The 23,629-nt window shown below is 56.9% G+C and overlaps 1 protein-coding gene across 1 annotated transcript in view; it reads left to right on the top strand.

Moving 5' to 3' along the window:
* The first annotated feature begins 1,127 nt into the window (after window positions 1-1,127).
* JPH2 (junctophilin 2) overlaps window positions 1,128-23,629 on the top strand; it is a 29,370-nt gene continuing 6,868 nt past the window's right edge. Inside the window, exons 1-3 of the mRNA XM_027442791.3 lie at window positions 1,128-1,689; window positions 8,571-9,354; window positions 21,134-21,252. Coding sequence (XP_027298592.2) covers window positions 1,311-1,689; window positions 8,571-9,354; window positions 21,134-21,252 — 1,282 coding nt within the window. The 5' untranslated portion in view covers window positions 1,128-1,310. The remainder of the gene's footprint in view (window positions 1,690-8,570; window positions 9,355-21,133; window positions 21,253-23,629) is intronic.

Genomic DNA, 23,629 nt, shown 5'->3' with positions numbered 1-23,629 from the left:
GGGCTCTCTAAATGCCAGCATGTTCATAAATTATTAATATTTAAACAGTGGTCTATCAGTTCACAACTGTGCTACGTAATTAGGAAGAGTTCCTAAGTAAATAATTACGTGGTCCTGAACTTGGCATCCTCCTAGGACAGTTACAACATACTTGGGCTGGCAAATCCTGGAACACTGCAGAGCAGCGGGCTGCGGGCAGCTGCGAGTGCTCTCTTAACACTTTCAGCCCTGTTACTACATGCTGCTTGGCTCTGCCCAGGAGCCACAAACCAAAAAACCTCCGGCTTTGCTTGGTGAAAACATCAATTTCCAGCCCTGCATGGTGCAGAGCAAACCTTGAAAGCATGACTAAGTAGTCTGAAAGTTTTTTTGTTTTGTTTTAATTTCTGACATGAAATTTTACATAAAATTTCTGACAATTTTAAGATCTGACGTTAAAATGGAAAAGGGGTTTCTGGTTCTGCCAAGGGGTGCTTCTGAGTTGTGTCAGTCCCTTATCCAAGGAGCCCATTCCCTCGTTTGCGTGGCTGAGTAATTTGTGAGGCTTTTTGTAGTACACTTCACAGCGGTGGCCCTCACCTGTGCCTGCACAGGACGATGCACGGCTGTTCTGTCTTGTAGGTGACATTTACACACATTTAGCTCGTCCTGCAGACACGTAGGCTTTCTTCAGCACCTCTCTGGCTGCTCGGGAGGCTGTCCAAGGTGCACCACTGTTATCTGAGCGTTGGAGCTTTGCCCCAAAGGGGGGCTCAGGGCTCTGCGTCTCGCCCCCCAGCTCCTGGGCCGGGGGAGGCTGGGGATGGAGCCAGCCCCGAGGGGCGCTCCCAGCCTCCGGGAGGCGGCCGGGCAGCAGCTCGCCCCTTCCCAGGCGCTATTTTCGGCTATTTCACTTTCCCAGCCTCTCCTCTGCTGGCTGCCCGCCCGGAGGTGGGGGGGGGTGGGGGGGTGGAGGCCTCTCCCTCCTCCTCCTTCATAAAAGGGCCCCGAGGCGGGGGCCGGCCCGCGGGGTTATTTTTGGGAGCAGCTCCCGGCCTCCGATGGCCTTGTTAGGGCAGCGCTGACCTCCCTCCGGGCGGGGAAAGGCTTGGGGCGGGGGCTTGGGACCCCCCTCCTTTTTTTTTTTTTTTTTTTTCTTTTCCTTTACCCCCCCCCATCTTTTTTTTCCTCGCCGGCCTCCCACGGCCAGGCGAGGCCCGGCAGCAGAGGCCGGAGCCTCCCAGCATGGGGCAGCCTCGCCCCCGGCTCCTGCCCCTGCCCGGCTGAGGGGGGGGCGCTGGGGGGCTCCCCCCTAGCCAGGAGCCGGTGCCATGAGCGGAGGCAGGTTCGATTTCGATGATGGAGGCGCCTACTGCGGAGGCTGGGAAGGGGGCAAAGCCCATGGGCACGGCATCTGCACCGGCCCCAAGGGTCAGGGCGAGTACTCGGGCTCCTGGAACTACGGCTTCGAGGTGGTGGGCATCTACACGTGGCCCAGCGGCAACACCTACGAGGGGTACTGGTCCCAAGGCAAGAGGCACGGCTTGGGGATTGAGACCAAAGGGCGGTGGGTTTACAGGGGCGAGTGGACCCACGGCTTTAAGGGACGGTACGGCACGAGGCAGAGCATGAGCAGTGGAGCCAAGTATGAAGGTACCTGGAATAACGGCTTGCAGGACGGCTATGGCACCGAGACGTACGCTGATGGAGGTAAGGGCGATGGCGGGTACCAGCGCGATGTCCGCCCCGCGATGGCAGCGGTGACCTCCTCCTGCCCCATGAGTGAGGGCTGGGTGGGCACGGCGCCCTCTTACCCGTCCCACAGGAGCTGGTTAATAGCATCGGATGGCGCAGGCTGCGGCTCCTGGCTCTCCGGTGGTCGATTCTTCCAGCTGGTGGCTGAACCCAAGTTAAATGCCTCGCTGCTTCGTGCCTGCAGCCAGCCCGTCGCTTTCTGGTCAGGCAGCACCTTGTCGGTGTTTTCATGCTGGATATGAGCCACCCCCAGCATCGTAGTGTGCTTTGCTTAGGTATTAAATGCTGCTCGCGTGCCTTCAACTGGATGCCTGAACATCTGCTTTGGTGAAATGTTTGTGCTCAAGTTATCAAAGCTGTTTAAAATACGTAGCCACGTGTCTTTCCCTAAAATAAACCCCTTTGGTTACTCTGAAGCTCGCAGTCCCCTCGGTAATGCACAAATGGCACCGAGCAGCCGGATATTTGCTGTACTCTGTGACTGCTTAGTCTAGTCGTGTTTTTGCCTTAGTGGCAACTTTGGGGTTAGAACCATTACAAGAATCTCTGTGCAAGTAATTCTGTAGCTCCTCAGTGCTGTAATGTTCCAGGCTTCCATATTTAGGATAGCTAAATAGAGAGGGTGATTTGAAAGAAACACGCTTCAAAATATGTATCAGAATTACATCTATATTTATCTAGGACGTGCAAAGGAGTCAGTTTGTAAGGAAAAATAACAGTAATGGTATAAATATTCAGACTGGAGAGCATCGGATTTGTAGACATTAGAAAAACAGACTCATTCAAGGTAGCAGCCCTCAGGGTTGTGCTTTCATATATTTCTCAGCAAGTTGCCTAGGCTCGTGGCTAACTTTTTTTGGGAATGCAGTCTTGAAGTTGATTCTCTTTGTTTGTGCCCTTAGGCTGTAGGTATAGATGCAGACCAGAAGTGGCTCATCCCTCCTGCTCCCTAGGTCTTGGCCTCTATCTGCTGTGGGCCTCGGAGCTGTTAATGAGCCAGGCCCTGCCGCCTGCACTGCGATGCCGAGGCCTAAAGCATGCTCTCTTCATCCTTGCAGAGCACTCTTCTAAAAACCTAATGAGTTGCTGTGAGGTGTGTAGGTTACAAGTGAGGTGTGTCTGGGTGATTTGTAACGTGCAGAGATCAAATAACTGTGAGCAGCACGTGAAAGACCTTCGCTCGGCAGCTGTGTGACTTTAATTCTGGAGATCTCAAAGTATCACAGATTCAAAGCCTGTTCCTCACCGCTTACTAAAATACAGCTTTTTTCTGAGGGTGTAGGGCTGGTGCCTTTCAGGATCATGCCCTGTGGAGGATATTGGTGAAGGAACACGGGGAGGGCTGCGGCAAAGGTGGTGGTGCCAGCATTGGGCCTATGGCACGGGGACAGGTGAATCTTGCTGCTGCTGCGTTATCTCCTCACCTGCACGCAGCCACTGCCTGCACCATCCCGTTGTGGCCATGCCACTAATTGGGCTTGTTAATATTTGAGTTTGGGGTTGCCTAGGTAAAACCTCAGGGCACTCTGTGGGTGGATGGGGTGAGATTGGCGACCCCCTAGAAGGCAGTGGCGCCAGGAACAGGGCCCTGGGCACAGATGGCGCCGCCAGCTCGTTGGGAGCCATGGGTCGTCACGGGGCTTGTGTGAACTTCAGGTAGATGGAGCCCCTTCTGGGCCTGTAAAATGCACTTACACTTGAAGTATACATAAAAATACACGTATCAAGGTTGAACTTTAAAAGACACTTGCAGGGTTGTCTGTGCTTTGTATCTCGTGGCTGGCTGAGGCTGGTTGCTAAATAAAGCCCAAACCTAGGGAGAAGCTTTTTGAAATCCCGTATGGATTTCTGGTGCCTGTTAAGGGGTGAGCTCCCGATATAACCAAGCTCAGGCACTGCCTGGGTTGCTCCCGGTCCTCTCCTCTACCAAAGGCCCGTTGTGAAAGCTGTGGGAGGCTGAGAGCTTGAAGAGCTTCCTTCTGTAATGCTGACTGCAATTGGCCATGAGGCTCAGAGCTCCTGGTGTGGATGGGCAGAGTAATGATCCGAAATGTTTCTGTGGGTATCCGAGCTCAGTAGTGTGTGCTTCTGTCACCAAGAAGGAGCCTGGAGCCCTTTTACAGGGGCAGGATGTGACAGCTAAAGTGAATGGTGATTTGGGCTGTGCAAGGCATGGCGTGAAGGAACTCGTCGTTTCGCCACGTAAATTCAGAGCAAAAACCTTGGTTTCTGCTTCCGAGTTTTGTCGCCACTGTAAGAAGTCCTTGCTTTTTGGATACGTGTTTATGGTGGAGTGCTCGATCCTGTCAAATCTTGCTGTAGAGAAAAGTGCCACTGCTATTGCAGGATCTTATTGCTAGCATATGGCCTGGGCTCAAAGCTGTGCTTTGCTCTACAAATCGCTGTTTATATATGCCTAGAGAGGGGAAAACCCTCGCTTGCAATCAAAGCAACCTAAACCCAACTGATTTTTGACGCCACGGTTTGCTCTCTAGGCAGCTAAGAGAAAACAGCGGTGCACATTAACCGTGCAGAGACAATTAGACCAGAGCTCACAAGACCACAAGACCACAAGGGGAAGGAAGCAGAGAAGAGGGCTCCAGTGGGACCTACAAAGTGGGGTGGCCTGGGGCTGAGCACCCTGGGGTGGTAGCACCTCTCACAGACCCATGGGTCTGTGGGCACCTGCACAAAATGTTGAATTATCTCCATGTGACTGAGCCCGATAAAGCAGCTCATCAAAGGTCACGTAACGTCAGAGACGGAGCAGGGACTCAAATCCCTGTTTTCAGGTCCAGCACCCAGACTGCCTCCAGCCCAAGCTGCTTCTCTAGCAAAGCTGCTGCGTGGCTGACTGTGACCCGTGAATTAATGCTGTGTGTTTTGTGTTTATTTTCCCTCTCTGTTTCTTTCTCCCTTTCTTTTCCGAGAGGAGCCATTAGGTAATGCCGTAACAGCCTTCCCATGGTGGCATTGGCACCCAAGAGAAGCACTAGGTTTTCACTGGCGTGTCTCGCACGTGGTGCTGTGCGATGCTTTGATGTGCCTGGCCTTCTGCACCAAGTTCTTCTGACACATCTGTCATCGCAGAGTCTGGGTAGAAGCAGGTGCTCGGAAGGCAGTGAAGCTATTGGAGTTGTTGGCATTATTTACCTGGCTGTTTGTATAATTTACATTCATCGCTCATTATCCTAGCGCCTCGGTGCTGGGCAGGGGAGCTGTGATGCTGCTGGCAGCAGGCTCTCGCACCCATGGCCCCATCCTGCTGATGCACAGGGAACAGAAGTGTTCAGAGGTAAAGTCTGGGGACAACATTTCCATCAGCACCACGGTTTGATCCTTCCCATGCTATGAACACAGACAGCCCCCCCCCTGCTTGTTCAGGGACAGACGGAGGTGGGGAATCTTCTACCTGGGCATCACAGAGAAACCGGCACGTTTTGCCATTCCAACAAGAAAAAAAGCAGGCAATAAGGTGTTGGGAGTCCTGTGCCTGTTCTGTTTCTTGCTTTCTTTCAGATACTTACAGGTATTGCATCCCCACCCCATGGGCTTCCTCTTGCAGCCCGGTGCCTGCCTCACTCTCTGAGTGATGAATCAGACAGGTGGCCGTGTGCCCCCCATCCCGTGTCATGCTGTTGCCAGACTGCTTCAATAGCCCCAGTGTAATTCCGGCTCAGATGTGTGCAGCTCTGCTCTGAGACCAGCCCCATGGGGTTCGTACAGCCCCAGCCCTCTGTTGGACTCACTGCACGGGTATGTGTAGGTTAACTGGGTCTGGCACTGCTCAGACCTTAAGATTTCGAAGCAGTCTGATCTCAGGGTGCTTTATGGTGTAAGAAAAAAAAAGTGGGGGGCATTTTTATTTTTTTTTGGTGCAGGAAGTGGAGCGTGGCACCGTGACAGCTCCTCCGGCAGCCTCATGGCTGTGCTGACAGATGCCCCACAGAGGTGGGAAAATAGGCTCTCTCTTCCCACTGAGGGAAACTGAGTCATGAAAACGTGAAATCAGCTGGGCTAGGCTGCTTGTGACTCTGTGGTAGCTCTGATGGAGCGTGGTGGTGCCTCCTGCCTTCCAGGCTCATCCTGCCCACGGTACCCATGCAGGGTGGACGAGGAGGTGACGGCGTGTCCCGGAGCATTGAGCTGCTCCCAGCATCTCCTGGCTGTGCTCCAGGCTGGTGGCTGGGCATGAAGCCTCTGTCGGGCTCCGTGCATCACAGCGTGACACGGCCGCACCAGTGAGCCCTCTGCTCGAGCTCCTTGAGCTCTAGCACCCGCTTGCCCACGTTTGCTTTGTAGGTTTGTCACAGTGTCGGTGCTTTCGGTTCTGCCAGGTGGCATTGGCAGGTTTGGTCACACCACGAGCTGCCAGGGCCTCGTTTCTTGTCCCGCATGGGACACCCTCTGCGTGGGCATGTGGCCAGGGGTTCACGCAGGTGCCCGTGAGAAGCAGGCTTCCAGCTCTCTGCTACCCAAAGACTTGCTGTGCCCTGTGGCTCTTCCCATCCCACCTGGCCAGGAGGTGCCCGCGGCACTGCTGGAGGGAAGTTGGGGACTTGCTGGAGGACAGGGCTGCCCTGAGCTGAGCCTCCAGGAGAGGCTGAGCCCCAACGAGACTTCTCCAGATTTCCTTTCCCAGGTGGTTAATTCGACGGCGCTATCAGATGCAGCTTGCAATGTGCAAGGTTGGCCTGTCCTGCGGGGAGGGCTCCGGTGTCACCCCTATCGAGTGTCAGCCCTGTGCCGGCGGCGATGGGGCACCCTGGTCCTGAGCTCCGCGTGGGGAAGGGGTGGAGAGGGAAACGGGGCAGCGAGCGGTGCTTTCGTGCTTGGAAGGCTTGTCACCACTGCACGGAGCAAGGTTTGGGAGCGTGGCAGGGTGAGGAGCACGCCCAGATGCCTGCACTGGGGGGGTGTGAAGCAGAACTCGGGTGATGATCCCAGCTCCCAGCTCGTGCCTCCCTGATTTTTCCTAACAGAGCTTAAACTCTGCTAGGAAACCAAGCAAAGGCACCCGGCTCTGGAAAACCGTCCCCGTGGCTGGCTGGTGCAGATGCTCTGCGCTCCCCGGGCCCTGCCTTCTGTTTCCAGGGTAGCTGCGGTGCTGCAGGGAGCCGAGATGTGCCCGGGGCAGGGAGCGCTGGCGGGGGGTGGCTGCTCGGGGGCAGCAGCTGCTGCCCGCCCGGGCACTTCTTGCCTTTCCTGGCCCCGGCGCTGTAAGTTAACACCCCGCAGGCGGGTCTGGAGAGGATTTCAACGAAACCTGAAGCCTGGGAGTAGAGATTATGCTGCAGAAGTGGCCTGGGAGAGCGTAAAATATGCACTCCCACCATCGCCAAAGAAGGAGCTGCGTTTGCTCTCCGGGGACTAGGGTCATCCCTGGTCTCAGTAACAGCATCTGAATGTGGAAATGAATGTCTGGAAGCCGGGTCCCCCCCTCCTTGCTGGGCCAGCCGAGCCTGGGTCCCCGCTCAGCTGCACCCCCTAGGGTCACCCCCCCGGGGCAGCACGGGCTGGCTCCCCAACCCTCAGTGCCTTCTGCCTCTGCTGAACAAAACCCAGGTGTTCTCAGACCCGTGCCCACGAAAACGCCCCCTGCCCGGCTGGCTGCTCGCAGGGAGCCGTGCCCAGCAGCGTAAAGAGCAGGGCGCCTGTCCAGGGAGCTTTGTGCCCCCCCCAGCACAAGGCAGCCCCGTCCAGATGCCGTAGCAGGGCTGATCGATGGGAGCGGAGCTGAATGCTGCTTTTGTTTGGGGTGGTTTTGCCGGTTTCTGAGGCAACTGTAGCTCGAGGAGAGCGAGACGGGGAGGGCAGCGGGCCGGGAGGCGTCCCACACTGTCCCGTCCCGTCCCGGCCACCCCATGGGGCTCGCCGGGGACATGCTGGCTCTCGCAGCCCTCCTGGCAGGGGGGCAGCGCTGGCATCTCGGTGCCAGAGGCGAAGGTTGCCCCCAGCAGCCCTGCTCCTGCTGGGAGCCCTTCTTGGAGAGGGGGATTTGATGAAGCGAATTGAAGTCTCTTGGCGTCCTGGTGGGGAAAATCAGAGCTGTTGTCTCCGAGCTGCTGCTCTAGCACCTGCGGAGGTGCAGAACCGGAAAGGGCCAGGCTAGTGGAGGAACAATGTGCTTTTCCCAGTCCTTCGGGGTCCCGTACCGGAGTGTAGCCCTGGTCCTGCTGAGCACTGTTCTCCCCGTGTCCCCCCGTTGTATGGCACACTGTGTGTGCAGTCCTGAGCTGGGTCTGGAGAAGGGGCTAGAGCTGGAGGAGCCTCAGAGATCTGCTCCTCTCCTCCCTGTTTTACCCATTTGTTGCTTTGTGGCGTGAGCCTTGGTCCTGGGACCACAGGCAAGCTGTGTCAGGGCCAAGCAGATGCTGCTGCAGGTACCTGGCAGCCCGTGCTATGGGCACGTGCCCGTCTCGGGGGTCTAGAGCTGGTCCTGGCAGGCTGCGAGTGACAAACAGCAGAAGGGGCTGGAAGGGACTGTCACCGAGCCAAGAAGAGCCGTGCCACCACCGCTCACGTGTACACGTGGGGCTGCTGCCACCCCTCGGCGCAGCCCAAACTCCAGCCCCGTGGGGCTGCCTCCTGCCCCCGGTACTGATGCCTACCCAGACTCCACGTCCACCAGGTGGCTTTGGGTTTGCACCAGCACCTTTCTGACCTGTGCTCTCTGTCCTTGCTCCCTCGGGGCAGTGGCTTTCACAGTGGATTTCGGGTGGATTTGGGGGTCCTGTCTCCGAGGGAGGGTGCGTGTGCCCTGCAGCCCTTTGCTGGCACACGCAGGCGGGACGGAGAATGCCGCCGCTTCACCTCCTCCCTCTTCTCTCCCACAGGAACCTACCAGGGCCAGTTCACCAACGGCATGCGGCACGGCTATGGCGTGCGGCAGAGCGTGCCCTACGGCATGGCGTCGGTGGTGCGCTCCCCGCTGCGCACCTCCCTGTCCTCCCTGCGCAGCGAGCACAGCAACGGCACCCTGCCACAGCAGGACTCCCCCGCCGCCCACCCCGAGAGCCTGCCCGTCTCGCCCACCATCACCCGCGGAGGCTTCGCCCTCAGCCTCTACGCGGATGCCGAGGCCGGCAAGCCGAAGAAGGGGGGGCTCTTCCGCAGGGGCTCCCTGCTGGGGAAGCTGAAGAAGTCCGAGTCCAAGTCGTCGCTGGCCAGCCAGAAGAGCCGCGTCAGCTTCCTCAAGAGCGAGAGCGGGATCAGCTCAGCCGCCAGCGATGCCACCTCCACCGTCAGCCTGGGCGAGGGCGCCGAAGGCGAGGAGTACCCCCCCTTCGAGTCTGACATCGACGCCACCACCACGGAGACCTACATGGGCGAGTGGAAGAACGACAAGCGCTCGGGCTTTGGCGTCAGCGAGCGCTCCAGCGGGCTCAAGTACGAGGGCGAGTGGCTGGACAACCTGCGGCATGGCTACGGCTGCACCACGCTGCCCGATGGCAAGAAGGAGGAGGGCAAGTACCGCCACAACGTCCTCGTCAAGGGCATGAAGAAGCGTGTCATCCCCCTCAAGAGCGCCAAGATCCGGCAGAAGGTGGACAGGAGCGTGGAGGGGGCTCAGCGGGCGGCGGCCATCGCCCGGCAGAAGTCGGAGATCGCGGCATCCAGGTGGGTGCACAGGGCTCCGGCGTGGAGGTCCTTGGGGTGGCGGTGGTCCCCGTCCCACAGGTCCCTCTGGACCCGACCGGGTGCCCCCTGGCTGTGTCCCGGCAGCGGGGTCAAACGTGGCTCTCTGTGATTTCTGCTTCATTCTTTTTGCTGATGGAGCAAGGCCAAGGGCCCTTGCAGCAGCCAGCGGACATTTGGGACCTGCCACAGAGTGGGGAAAAGCTTCCAGCTTTCTGCTGTCTCTATCTCCTTTTTTAGCCAACCCCAGGCTGTCGGTCCCTGGAGAGTCCTTGTGGCAAACGCACGCACGGTGTCACCGAGCTGCAGCCTCTCTGCCTTGCTCTCACCCCATGGCCTGCTGCAGCCCCCGGCCCCTCCCGCAGCCCCGTCCCGGCCCCTCAAGTCCCTTGTGCAGGGCAGCTGCTGGCTGCTGTAGAGCAGGAGCTGCTGAGCCGGGCGGCACCCAGTGCCTTGCCAAGCTGCCAGTGGTGGTGTGAAGGGGGCAGGATGGAGAGCAGCGGGGTGTTGGCACTGGTGGCTCCAGCAGGCACACAAGCAGGGTGCGTCCTAAGCAAATATTGCCTGCAGCAGAGACTCTGCCCCAGAGCCCCTGGTACAGCTCAGGGGGAGCTCCCAGGCCGTTTATCGGGTCGGGCTCTGTGAAGGCAGCGCTGTGCCGGGGCTCTGGGAGCCAGGAGCAGATCCCACGGGCGGGAGGAGCGTGCGTGGGGCGTGCGGCAGCACGTGGCCACCCCCTGTGCCCCCGTAGCCCTTGCACCCATGAAGACGTGGGCACGGCCGGGCATCGCGGTGTCCCCTGCACCGCCTGGTGGGCTCTGCTCCGAACTAGCTGTGTTAGGAGCTGGTTGGTGAGGGAAGGGCTGATGGCTCCAGCATCCCTCCCAGGAGGAGATGGGAGAGCAGCTCCGGGGCTGGCAGGAGAAAATCTTCTCCTGCTTATATCCCCCCCCGTCTCTGCATGCATCTGAGGGGCAGCACCACATCACCCTGTGGCTGGGGATGTTGCTGCCCATGTGACGGGGACCCCATGGGACTCGGCTGGTTGGGCTTAGCAGGACAAACACGGTGCCCCCCTGCTGCCGTGATTTTGGAGCCACATTGTGGCATCAGTGCTGTCCTCAGGCTGCTGGGAGGTGACTGTGGCTCCGGAACTGTTTTTTTTTCTTTCTTTTTTTTTTTTATTCTTAAATGTTTCTTACATTTTGTTCTTAAACCAGGCACAAACCATCTTGTTCAGGGTTTAATCACCTAAGCTGCTTCATTATTGTGCAGACATGGGGAACAGCTGCCCAGGGGAAGGCACTTTTATTTCCAAACCTCTGCCCTCCCGCACAACCCAGACATGCCCAGCCTCCGCCTTCCTGCCTCCAAAGCTTTACAAGGAGCACGACTGGCCTTTAGCAAAGCCTCGCTGCCTCAGCAACCGGCAGGGAGAGGACAGCCCGATGTCAGAGGAGTCACTCAGGGACAGCAGGGACACAAATCCCAGCCTGGGCTGCTCCTGGCTGGGAGGCTCGGCTCAGCCGACGCCGCAGGAGCAGCACGTGGCCGCAGCGCTCGCAGCCGTACATAAGGAGGCTGGAGCTGCAAAAGCTGCTCCCTGAGAAGTCGGTCAGTTTACATAAGCCTCTTTTTATTATACACTATTTACACGTTGGATCAAAAGCGGCTCGGCTGTGTTTTCCATCAGGGGCTGGAACGCGCCACTGCCCTTGCTGGGGACCGCATCCCTCCCGGCGCAGCTGGGAGATAATTTCCTATTAAGGGAACCTCGGAGCTGGAGGAAATCGGAGGTTGCAGCACTCTGGGACGCCCTCCCCTCGCAGAGCTCCTGGCAGCACGGCTGCTGTGCGGGGCAGAGGGCGCAGCACTCCCCTGGCAGCCCCGGGATCCCACGAGGAGCACGTCCCCAGACCTGCTGCGGAGCAGGGACTTTGTCTCCTCCCTGCTGTAGGCTGCACCTCACCCTTTCCGTCTGCCTCAGTGCTGGGGTTGTGCCGCTCTGTGCAGAGCTCCTCTTTCCTTCCCTGTTCAGCTCAGGTTTGGGATCAAGAGCAAACAGACCTCATTTTGCCCAGAAAAGGTCCTGAGGTGAAATTCCAGCTCCAGCACCAGCTTTCTCTTTGGCCTTGAACCTTGCCTCGGTTTCTACACCCGCAGCAGAGAAGAATTGCCTGCAGATTGTGAAAACAAACCACTGCAGCTTACACAAGGGCGGCACTATCGCTAGCATCTCCTTAGCTCGCAGCTACAAGGTGAAGTTTTCTAGACTTTGTATTGCTTCCTGCAGGGCACTCTGTACCTTACACCTTTGAGACCACACAAATCCCCTTTTGGGGAGGATGTGACACATGTCTGTGTGCGATGATCATTGCACACAGACACAGAATAATTCCCAGGGGGTGCTCCGTGTGCCTCTGCTGCTGCGCACCGATGTTTGATTTCTGTTTGCTGCCGGCATGTGGGGGGGCCCCTTGCAGGGCTCAGCTAAGGTGCTCTCCAGCCTTCCGCTGCTGGGGAGTGCAGTGTCAGTAGGAGAGCAGAATTCGCTCTCTTGCACCATAAAAGGCTCTTTAAGACAGAAATCTGGAGGAAAACAAGCCTGAACTCTGGGGCTGCCTCCACCGGTGGCGCCGTAGGAATCTCAGGCACGCGGCCGTGCTGGGGATGCGCGGGCAGGATCCTGAATGAAGCCAGGCACTGAGCTCTGCTGGGAACGCCTGAGAGCAGCAGGGACGGGGCTGGTTGGCACCTCCAGCCCTGCTGCCCGCTCGATTTGGGTTTTCTGCCTGGTTCTCCCCAATCTGCTGCTGTCCTGCCCTGCCCGGGTCCCTCCCAAGCCGCCTGCTTGGAAATCTGGCTCATTCCAAAAAATATCAGAGAGGGCGGCACAAAGCCTCCGAAAACAGGGAGTGGGAGATGGGGGTTGGATAGAACAGCAGGTTGAATAGAACAGCTGGCTGTGCTTTGGGGTTTGATTGCTGAAGCTGTATGCCCAGGAGCTGCCCAGCTCACAGGAGCAGCTTTACTTCTTGCTGGGGCTTTTGGGGGACAGCATCAGTGTCAATCCCGCTTCTGTCCCCGTGCAGCAGTGCCTGCCGAGATCCCCCTGTGCACGGAGCTGTGCTTCCCGCTGCCTTGGACCAAACCCAGTGCAGGCACTTGCCGTGCTTCCTGGAAGGCACGGATCTGGCCAGGCTCTAGCAGTTTGACGGGCGGACGTCCTGCTAACAGCACCTAAAATATATCTGCTGCGTGTCATAGCACCAACGGGAAGGGAAGGGGTGAGGGACAAAGACTGCCGCTGTGCTTCACCTGTTCATATGCTGGCCCTAAGGCTCAATGTGTTATGACTGGAGAATACACCTAGAAAGGAATACGCCGGGGGTATTTTTCTAAATGCTCAGAGGTCCTGCAATCCTGCTGCTTGGGTACCGAAGCCTCGATGGCTGGGTTTCAGGGCACGGCTCCCGAATCGCTTCCTGAAGCCACCCTGCCCAGCCTCTCCTGCGCTCCCAGCGCCTCCAGCCTGGCCGGGCGGCTGCGGGGGGGACGGGGCAGGAGGGTGCAAGTGACGCGCGGGCATTGCTGCAGCCAGCGCAGCGCCCTGCCTAAATAAGGGAACGCAGAGCAGGGGCTTATCAGCGCTGCCCCGCGCGACAGCTGGGAGCCGCCGGCAGCCCCCACCGCCGCAGCTCGGCCACACGCTCGCAGCCATCGGGTGCTTTATTGGGCACGGTGCTGCGCTGCCTCCTGTGCTGCCTCGAGGTCTGTGCCTCCAGGGAGGCCGGCAGTCCCCGTGTCCTCCGTGCCCATGGTGCAGCCCCGTGCCCATGGTGCAGCCTCCGTGCCCGTGGGGTGCATGCTGTGTGCCCAGGGCTTCGGCTGTGCCGCTGCAGCTGCCCAGCACAGCATCCCTGAGGCTGGCAGGCTCGGATCCAGGCATTGGGTATGTCAGGAGGCCAGGGGAGGCCTTCCCAGGCCTCCAGGGTTGAGGCTGGCAAGCAGGAGAGCAGCTGAACCTTTCCTTGCTGAGCGTTGGTGCTCAGCCTGGCACCTCGGCAGGTGTTAAAGGAAAGGTGCTGGGAGCTGGGGCGGCAGCGAGGGGACGCTGCTGGTGCTCCTCCCCGCGCTCACTGCGTCTGTGTAGAGGGTGGCGTGTTTAGTTCATCCTCAGTCAACGCAAACAGTTGTCTTAATTAACTCCTCTGTCCCGTGTGCCTGCTGCAGGCGATGCTGTCAGAGATGCTCCCGGTTCCCAAGCACGTGGTTTGACCACGCTGAACACTGCCCCGGGCTGTCCCCACACCCCAAACCAGGACTTTGGGGACTCTCTGTCTTTTGCATGGTGGAGCTGGGGGACCTCCAGCTCCTGTAATGGGGAGGCAGCGGGGTGTCTGGGGCTCGCTTTTGCTGCTTTTCATTTTTTCTGCTTTTCATGTTGGCTGCCCCGAGCAGTGGCACCAGGGCACTGTCCCCATGGAAGAAGACCTGTGCGCAGGGTGTTGGGTGCTGGGGAGCGAGCAGCCGTGCGATGCCTTCACCTTCGCTTCATCCCTTCCCCACAGAGGCCTCCTCTCCAGCTGCAGCTGGCTGCAGCCGGAGCACTGACACATTTTTGGCCAGGCCTGCTTATTGTGCTGAGATGCATCGGCTTCGGAGCAGGGTGCACGCTGCTTTATCTATTTTCCACCCGCCTCGCACGAATTTCCCGAGGCTCGGTCATGCCCTAGTAGGGTAAGAGGGAACGCGCGCTTCCAGTAGCTCTGAGGAGAAAGCATCTGCTGGTGGCAGAGGGCTTTCTGCAGGGCTTCCAGTGGGATTTGGGTTGGGGACCAGCACCTCCGGGACATGCTGGGACCCTGAGCAAGAGCAGAGCTGGGGATGGGTACGGACCGGGGAGCAGGCCAGGCAGGGAAATGGGCTTAATTGGGATTAATGGGCTGCTCGGCCTGCCCTTGTGGGAAACCCTTATCTCAATGGCTTACAAACACAGAAGAGGGAGAAGTGAAGTGAGGCTTTAATCTGCAAAACGACTGGAAAATGGCAGCTTCATGCCCGATTGATGCGCTTCTGCGCGGAGTGGGAAGGACTCGAGTCCCCTCCACATGCTTGAAATCGGCCGGCAGGGTGCCAGGCTTTCAGATCATCGCTTTCAATCAGGCTTTGCTCAAGGGTTATCATCATTTCTGTGGAATGTGAAACCGGCTTATCTCGAAAAATAAAAAATATTGAGGTAAACTGTCCCATTTAAATATGAAGCCAGACATAGAGAAACGCTCCCTCCTCCTGGTGCGTTTTTTCAGTTTATGCTGGTGCTGAGCCAGAGCCCTTTCGTCTTCTGCGTACGAGTTTTTGTAGTTTTGCTCCTGCAGAACCTGCTGCCACCCGGCGTCCCAGCCCCTCGTGGCCGCAGCAGACGTGCCGGAGCCGTCCCAGCTCACGGCTCGGTCCCGTGTTTCTTCTGGGCTCCAACCTGTGGACATCAACTTGCGAGACCCATGTGCTCGTAGAAAAATGCTTCTGCCTTAGGTTAGATTTAACAAATAATTGGGCTTCTAACCAAAGACAATATTTTAAGAAATATGCCCGCTTTCATTTCCTTAGCAAAATAATAATAATAATAATCCTGCTTTTATTTTTTTGACTGGGGAAAAGGACTTCCAGAACAGAGCCTGTACATGTATTTCCTCGCTTTCTTGGTTTGGGTTGCTGAAATCTGGAAAAACATTCAAATTACAAGTTGTTAAAACTTCTCACTGAAAAAAAACAACAGCCTGATAGAAAGAATGCCCACTTTCTGACCCAGTCCAGGGCTGGCAGCCAGGTAAAACCCGCTCAGACTGTGAATGCCACCTGTTTGGCAGAGCTCTGGGCTTGGGCTGGGCTTCCTCGAAGCAAGCGAGCCCTGCTGTTCCCTTGGGTCAGCCCACTCCTCTGGCTCAGCCAGCTCCACACCTGGCTCTGCCCAGGCAGGATGGAGAAGGACAGACCAAAAAACATCCCGGGTGTCCAGCTGGCAGCTGCAAATCTCCCGTTTTTCCCCAGAAATGCCCCTGAGATGCTCTTGCTGCAGGGCCGGGCTCTGTAGGCTGTCGTTGTCTTGCAGACAGCTGCAGGTCTGTCTGCTGGGAGATTAATGTCACTTTAGCTGTTCTGAGGGGAAGTATCCTTTGGTGAAAGATGCAAGTGGCTTTGAGCTATTTAGGGCCGAGGATAACATTTCGGCATTTTAAAAATCCACCAAGTAATCAGAAAGGCTCATGCTTGCTGAGCTCGTTGGGTCGCAGCGAGCTCTGCCAGGCACCCCTAAAGTTGAGAGCAGGGGAGGATGCTCTTCTGCCCCAGGAGGCTGTCGGTGCTCCTAGTGCTGCAGGAAGGAGGAGAGGTGCTGTTTATCCACCCAGGTACCTGGTGCCACCACTGCTGTACGGCGAGTGGCAGTCCCGGGGCATCTCAGGAGCTGGCTGCCAGGACAGAGACGGGCGGCAGGGTTGTTCCGCGAGGCCAGGATGCTTTCTCTTCTGGGATTTCCTTGAAAGCTGTGTGGGGGTGTTTCTTGTAGGAGGCAGCTTGTGTTGCTTTATGCACAATGTAGATCACACCCCGCAGTCCATAAAATAAACCAGCACAGACTCAGCCCCGGGGATGTCGGAGTTTAAACCGAGTGGGTTCGTGCACACGAGTGATGGAGCCAACAGAGCAATAGGGCAGGGGAGAGAGGCGCAAAGGGGACAGGCTGGGGGTATGGATGAAGAAAAGGATGGTGCAGATAGAGAGGTGGCACATGTGCAACAGTGGTGTGGAAAACAGAGGAGCCAGCAAGCATCTGTCCTGCTCGGGTCTGTGTGTCCTGCCCCCTCACCACGTGAGCACAGAAGGGACCATGTTGCCATCAGCAAAATCACGTCTGCGGCTTTCTCCGTATCCCTCCCGAGTGCCGTGAGCATCCCTGCCAAGACAAACCGGTATCTGGAGGTCTAGAAGGACCAAATGCCCCGAGTGTGACGGTGGAGCGTGCTGGATTTGCCCTACGTCAGCACTACAAGCCCTGCACAACAAATGGGACCTGGCTTGGACCCGCCACCCAGCCCTTGCACGCCCCCAGCATGCTGCTGTGCCCCCCCTGCCGGGGCAGTAGTGCTCAAGGATCTCTCTGAGTGATCCCCACTGGATGCCGAAGCAGGTTTGGCTGGGGAGGGAAACGCCAGCTTCCAGGAGAGCGGAGTGTAGCAAAAGCCTCCTTTCCTAGAACTGGTGAATTACATTTGGTCATGTTTTTGGGTTGGGGTTGGGTTTTTTTGGGGCGGATTATGATCTTGAGAGTGACAAGTAGAAGGTGTTCAGCTGTTCCTTCCCGTAAGGGTTTGCTGGATCAATGGGAAGAGGGAGACCCTGGGTAGGGAAGGATGGTGCCGGATGAGCTTGTCTCTGTTGATACACGGACGTGCAGTAGCTGGGGCACAGGGCTCAGCTCTTGCCCTGTTGGTAGCCCCAAGGTCACCGCCGCACCTGGAGGTGCCCCAGCCCCATCTGCTATTTGCAGCACTCCCCACTAATTCCAATCTCGTTTGCAGGCTAATCCATTGTGGATGTGCAAAACCCTATAAACGGCCCGAAGAGATGAGCTTTGCCGGCTGGGCTTCGGCTCTCACCTGTTAGCGCTGCGCTCAGCTGCGGCTCGTGTGTCCGCGGGGGATTTCGGTAGCAGGCAGAGGAACGAACTGGGCAGTGCTCCTGGGCTGGGGCCAGGAGGGACGGCAGCGGTGCTCTGTCCACACGCTAACACAAAAACGATTAGAGCATTAGAGCTGTGCCAAGGGAGCAAGCAGAGCAGCTGCTGCGTTCAACCCTCCTGCATCCTTGTGCAGGCAGGCAGCGGCCCCACAGCAGTCGCAGCGAGCCCTGAGATGGCTCCGGGTGGCACCAGGGAACGCTTGTCCCCGCTCCGTGCTGCCTCACCTCGGGTGGGGAGCACCAGCCACTGGTTTCTGAAAGTCCCTCCTTGTGGTCCTTGTCCCCACTTGGGCACATTTAGTGCTCACGGTTCATTTTCCAGCATTGCTGTGGAAAGGGGCCTCTGAATCCTGCTGCTGGGGGCCATAAAATTCTCTGGTGCGGTTTCACCCTGATCCCCTCCATCACCAACCTTCCTCCTCTGCTGGTGTTTGCGTGGGCTGTTTTCTGCAGAAGGGCTTTAGGGCTACGAGCTGGCAGCACAGCAGGGCAGTAAAACAGTGCTACCTGGAAAGTGTCAGCTTTGTATGCATATAATAAAAATCCAGCAATTTGCTTTTTGAAAAAGCTGATTCTGTTTTTTGGGTTTGGTTTTGTTGTATTTTGTTTTTTACCATATCTTAACCTCAGAAGAAACTTTACACGTGATACAAGGAAATGTTCAAAGATCACCCTTAGACCTGTCTCAGCTTTCTTTTACCTCTGTAGACCCCGGGCTGTGGGCCGGGAGAGGTTTTTGTTGCTGGTTGTGTTCCCTGGGCTCTTCCTGGCCGCCTGTTGTTTGTCTGCTGCTTTGCTGCTGGGACCAAGTTTTGCTCTGCATGGAGCTGGCGCTGCCAGCCACGTGGGTGAAGACAAAATTCAGAAGTACTCTGTGAGAGCTAGATGTTATTGTTATGGCTGGGCCCTTCCCTTCAGGCTGTGCTTTGTCATGACATTACTGAACCCTCAGCAGGGTTTTTCGGATGGCTCTGAGTGCTCTGCCTTCGTGCCCCAGGGATGTGTGCCTGGGGAGCCGTACTCAAATTGCTGAGCAGTGTCTCCATGTCCCAGGCGTTCACCACCCAGCTGCCGCTGTACTAAATGATCTCGGCAGCAGCAGGACCGAGTACAGGGTGTCAGCATCCCTGTCGGGGCCAGCTCTGTGCCCCGTGGCAGCAGCCCTCTTGCACCACTGCCTCTCCTGGGACACGACGTGCAGTGTGCTGGAGGTGCCAGACCTGAAGCTGCAGCTGCGTTGGCCTCAGTCCCCACAAATCAAGCGCTCCTGGACAGCTTTGGAAGCAGGGGACAAGAGCAGAGGTCAGGTATGTCTCGGAGAGTGAAGCTGCCGTGAAGCTTGCGTCCCCAGGGATGCCAAAGTCGGGTACCTGCCCCCACACCCCAGGGCTGGCAGCGGCTCCTGGCTCTGCTGCAGGGTTTGCAGGAGGGCTCATTGCAGAGCCTGCCAGGCTTGGCCCCGTGCTGACTCCCAGCGTGGTTCGGCACCTGCAGCATCATCACAGCAGCTCCTACAACCCGGGGTCTTCCCTGGCCTCACCGCCTCTTTGCCTGCAGGAGCTGCAGTGCTCAAACCCCAGGCGGCAGCCCAAAAGCATCCAGCAGCTTCTCTGAGGGAAAGGAAAAAGCTGCAGCAGGAGGTGAGCACTGTCAGGAGCTGCACTGTCACCTCCTGCGCCCACAGGCTGATCCTGTGCATTGCCCCAAGTCTCTGGGCATGCCAGGAGCTGTCTGCAGCCCCCTGGTACCACATCAGCACGAGTCGAGCTCCAGCCCTACTAGCAGAGGGAGCAGACCTCACATCCAGCCTGCTTCCAGCCTGCTTTTGGAGAAGCCACCTCTAGGAAGGGTTCCCTCTGCTTGCCAGGCACTGCTCCATTCCCTGTGGGGGCTGACAAGTGGCCAGGAAAGCCTCAGCCCGCTCAGCGGGTGGCTGAAAAGGAGGATTTTATCCCTGTATGGTGAATCCCATCCTCCCAGAGCAGCAGGACAAAGGCAAGGGTCGGGGCAGATCCTGCTGGGGTGACGAGCTGGGCTCCCTACTTGGCGAGCCTGTTCCCGGGGCTGGCGTCGTGCAGGCTTGTGCTTGGTGAGGTGTGCCGAGCCCCCTCTGATCCCCAGGCACGGAAAGCACAGAACCGTCCCCACAGCCCCTGCCAGACCACGGTGGAATTAATCATGCTGATTATATGCTACCAAAAAAGGAGGTGCTGTCTCTGTTCAGAGCTGCTTCAGACCTCCTGCATGTGAGCTGTGGCTTAAAATTGCTGTTTTCTGCCTCATCACGTAGCCTCTCTGGATGTTTCGGGAGCTGCAATAATTCGGGATTAAAAGACCAAGAATGACAGCAATGCCAGGCAGCTCAGCCCGCAGAGAAAGCGGGAGATAACGTGTGAGTGCAGCCCAGGGGTGAGCCACGGCTGTGGCACGGGGATGGCATCCCAGAGAGACGCGGTCCCAGGCGCAGCAGCTCTGTGCCCTCCGCTCTATCTCAGGCCCCTGAGCGGTGTTTTCAGCTCCCCGTCAAGTCACACCGGTGCCTCTATCAGTTGGGATTCATGCCCTGTGTTTAATTCCTTCCCCACAGCCACCCGAAATGGCGTGTGCCTGTACGCACGTACGTGAGTGTGCACCTTGTGCCTTTCTGAGCTTCTCAGAGCAGCGTTCCCAGCACCTTTTCATTGCACCCATCGAGTGTTCAGAGTAACACAAGTCTTGTCTGTGTGCTGCATCTCCAGTAGTGCCAAAGGACTAACCCGGGCACCGTGACTCCTCCCAGCAGTCCAAAAATTCCTCTCGAACATTTTCACTGCGGGGATGAGAACTTCCAATCCGCCTCTGAAAATGGTCGCTGGGTGCTGTTAAATAGCTCGACAGCCGTCGTATGACCTTATTAAATTCAGAAAGAGTTGGTGAGTTAGTGTTGAGGGCTGCTAACAGTGTGTCTACACCAAAATACACAGGTTTGCACTGATGCAGCCAGCGTGTGCTCTGTTATGTGCAGCAGGGGAGACCCAGGGAGCCTTGGGAAGCGTTACTGAGAGCACGGGGAAAGCGAAGTCTCCTCAAGCCGCGGGTGGAGCGGAGCAGCTGAGCACACGGTGCTTTGCCCTCCCGTATTTTGAAGGTGCTGTCTTGCTGTTTGAAGTCAGCTCCCTCCCAGACTGCGAGCAGCTGGGCTGCAAAGCTAGCCCTGCTTTTAGCGTAAAGATCACAGGGCCCTGAGCACGAGGCATGTGAGGAATACGACAGCCGGCCAGCAAAATAGCTCGGATAGCTTTAGGGAGCAAGGAGGAGACGTGCCGGGAAGGAGCAGAGAGGACTCAGGGAGCCAGGCCACAAGGAACACAATGGCTCTGCCTTCCCTGGCGCTTGTGCCCCGGTGAGAGCAGCTCCTGGGCTGCTGCAAGCAAAGGAGCCCTTGGACGGGCTGGATTTGTTTGCTGGAGAGTTCAAATAGAGATTTGGTGTAAAACATGTGCAGCGTGCTGCTGCTGGAGAGGTGCAGTAGCTCGCTCCAGGCCAGTGGCAGTGCAGCGGTGCTCAGCCATCGCTTTGTTACTCCTGTGCACTCCAAAGACCCCTGGAAAGGTGCTTTAGGCATTCCTCTGAGCCAGGATTTCTGTGCAGTGCAGCACGGTTGCTGCCTTGCTGCAACACCTAAACATGCTCCTGTCTGCAAATACACCTGCCCTGTTTGCAAATATCCCTGCCTCCTTTGCTTGCACGGCTAAGTGCAACTGTCACACCTTAGCCTTAAACTTTTGTGCCCCTTACTTGTCAAGAATCATAGAGCAGTTTGGGTTGGAAGGGACCTTGTAAAGATCTAAAGATCACCAAATTCCAACTCAGACACCTCTAGACCAGGTTGCCCAAAGCCCCATTCAGCCTGGCCGTCTCTGGTCTTTGCTCCTTGAGTGCAGGAGCTGATTTGATTCTGCTGCTGGCTGGAGTCTGCTGCTTGAGCCAGGCCGACGTTGGCTCAGACGATGCTCACTGCCATCTCCTCTTCCCTCTGCAGGACAGCTCATGCCAAGGCCAAGGCTGAAGGGTCTGAGCAGGCAGCTCAGGCAGCTAACAACGAGTCGGGCATAGCCAGGATGATGGCCAGGGAGCTCTCCCCAGACTTCTACCAGCCAGGTAAGACCAGAGGCGTCTTCTAAGAGGGATTTCGCACTTGCTTTGGGGAATCCGTTCAAAAGTTTCAGCCGCTTTATAGCTCAGCACGCTGCCCTCCTGTGTATCCTAAATCCTCTGTCACACAGGTTCAGCCAGCCCCTTCACGGGGGTGATTTGCTCTTTTGCACTTCTGTTTTACCTGCTGTGAAACGTTACAATACGGAAAAACCCACAGCCCCTCAGCTTCCCTGCGTGTTCCTCCCCACCCTGAAGCCCTCCCAGCACCTGGCAGGGCAGGCAGCAAGCACAGGTCTGCCTGCAGAGCTCCTGCAGATGCGTCCCTCGAGCCATTGTGGCTTTTTCTTGGAACAGCTTTGCACATTGACTCATAGCCAGTATCCTGTGGGACCCCACACTGCACCAGGGTACCATCAGCCTTGGCTAATTAGCGGCTGTAATATCCTGTAAGAAAGTTGATAATGCAAAGTACTACTTCCCTTATTTCCTATTTATTTGATAGCATCACAGCTAATTATTTGGCTGAGAAAACACTCAGGAGGTTCCTTCTTTGCGACCAAGCACTGGGGACCAGTGGATAGAAGTGTAACGAAGCAGCACTGTGAATGTCATTACCTTTCCCTAGACCAAGCTAGGCAGAGCAGTGTTCTTCTTGGAAAGCTTCCCTTTCTGGAGAGGGAAGGTAATAACAGAGCAGAAAACAGGGATCCAAATGCCTACATTTTTATTTTATCTTTCTTATTATCTGGTTTTGTTACCTGGAACAAAGGTCCCACAGCCATCACAGTGGCAAAACTGGGGACAGGAGCCAAACGCTGTGACTCCTGCTCAGCAAACCGTGCTGCCCGCTACTGCTTTGCCTTCAGCACCTCCAGGTCACAGAACTACACCCAGCCCAGGAGCAGGGAACAGCGCACACCCGGCGTTTGGCTGGGGAAGCAACCACATTGACAGATCTGCCGAAATTCCCTGGATGCCCACCTCGCCCTGGGGAGATGCAGCTCTGCAAGGGCTGCCCCTTCCTCCCTGCCGCACCGCGGGGCTCTCAGAGCCGGCTTGGAGCTGGGAACCACTGCAGCGCCTGGGCACGGGCACGAGCCAGCGTGTGACACTTCACTTAACAATAGCTACACGTCACTTGATCCTGGCATAAGCCCATCAGCTGCCAGTCACAGATCCACATTCACCCTTTGCACACTGGGGTATTTATAGCCCGGAGGCAAAGGAAACTGGAATTCCTGTTGGGAGGTTTTTGACATCTGGCTAGATTACTTTTTCCACCCGTGGCAATTGAATGAGACAAATGAAACTGGCTCTGCAAAATGCCTGAAGCAGCCTGTCCTCTGCTCCTGGCTCCTCAGGTGCCTGAATGCTCTCACTGCCCATATGTGTGCCTTTACTTGGTCCTGGCCTCATTCTGTGGCCATGTATGAGGCTGGTGCACATTTATCTTCTATGATCCTTTATAATCTTTACATTCACTTTGTAATCAGAGCACAACAAGGGGAGATGTCTCTTCTTGCAAGGCAGCACCATCCGGGAGCAAAAAGGCAGAAATCCACCCTGGGATTTTGCTAGAACTTGTGACACCTGACCTCACAGCCAGGAGAGTCTAGCAGTGTTTGGCAGCTGCATTTCTCCCTGCTATTACTGTGTTTGGGATGGGACAGTCCTGCTCAGCAAGCCTCACGTCTTTACTAAGTATTTAGCCCTGGGTTTCATTTCGGATATCAGCCTAACAGCTTACAGGGGAGGGATGAAAGCCAACGAACGTCCTTGCTGAAATGTGCTGGGAGGTGAAGGAGGTGAGGCAGAAGCAGAGGCTGGGGAGGGGAGGAGGACTGGGCTGTGCAGTGCCCTCCAGGCAGCCAGGGCTTTTGGTGTGAATTATTCAGGAGGAGAAGAAAGCACCAGGAGATAGCAAGGAGCGCAGGGCTGCAGGCAGGCTATTCTGAGGAGTCTGAACAACTGTTGAAAAGGCTTCCAAATAATCCATTTGCGGCCAGAAATAAACGGCCCTGAATGGGTCGCCTGCTGATTGACAGGAGCGTGCAGGCAGGGCAGAGCAGCTAAAAGCAGTGCCCTCTCTCCCCGCTGCCCCCTCAGAGCAGAGTCATTGCCCTGAGTGGGCAGGAGTTAGCAGCATGCAAATCACACCACTGATTTATTAGAGGGGATGAAGTACCAAGCTCCAATTTCCAGACCAGGCTCAAGTCTGTGTTAGTCCTTGGGGTGGAGGAGGCACAAGGAGGAACTGTGAGGCAGCTGGGGACAGTGCAGCCCCAGGGTCTGTGCTGTTCAGGAGCACGCACCAAGCCCTCTATGTTTGCACCCCTCAGCATTACTTGGATTCAGCAGAATGGGGACAATGCCATTTCCA

Source organism: Anas platyrhynchos, chromosome 21, assembly GCF_047663525.1.
Source record: "Anas platyrhynchos isolate ZD024472 breed Pekin duck chromosome 21, IASCAAS_PekinDuck_T2T, whole genome shotgun sequence".
In the NCBI taxonomy this organism is placed as follows: domain Eukaryota; kingdom Metazoa; phylum Chordata; class Aves; order Anseriformes; family Anatidae; genus Anas; species Anas platyrhynchos.
The sequence above is the reverse complement of the archived record's forward strand: the minus strand, read 5'-3'. Positions and strand labels throughout refer to the sequence as shown.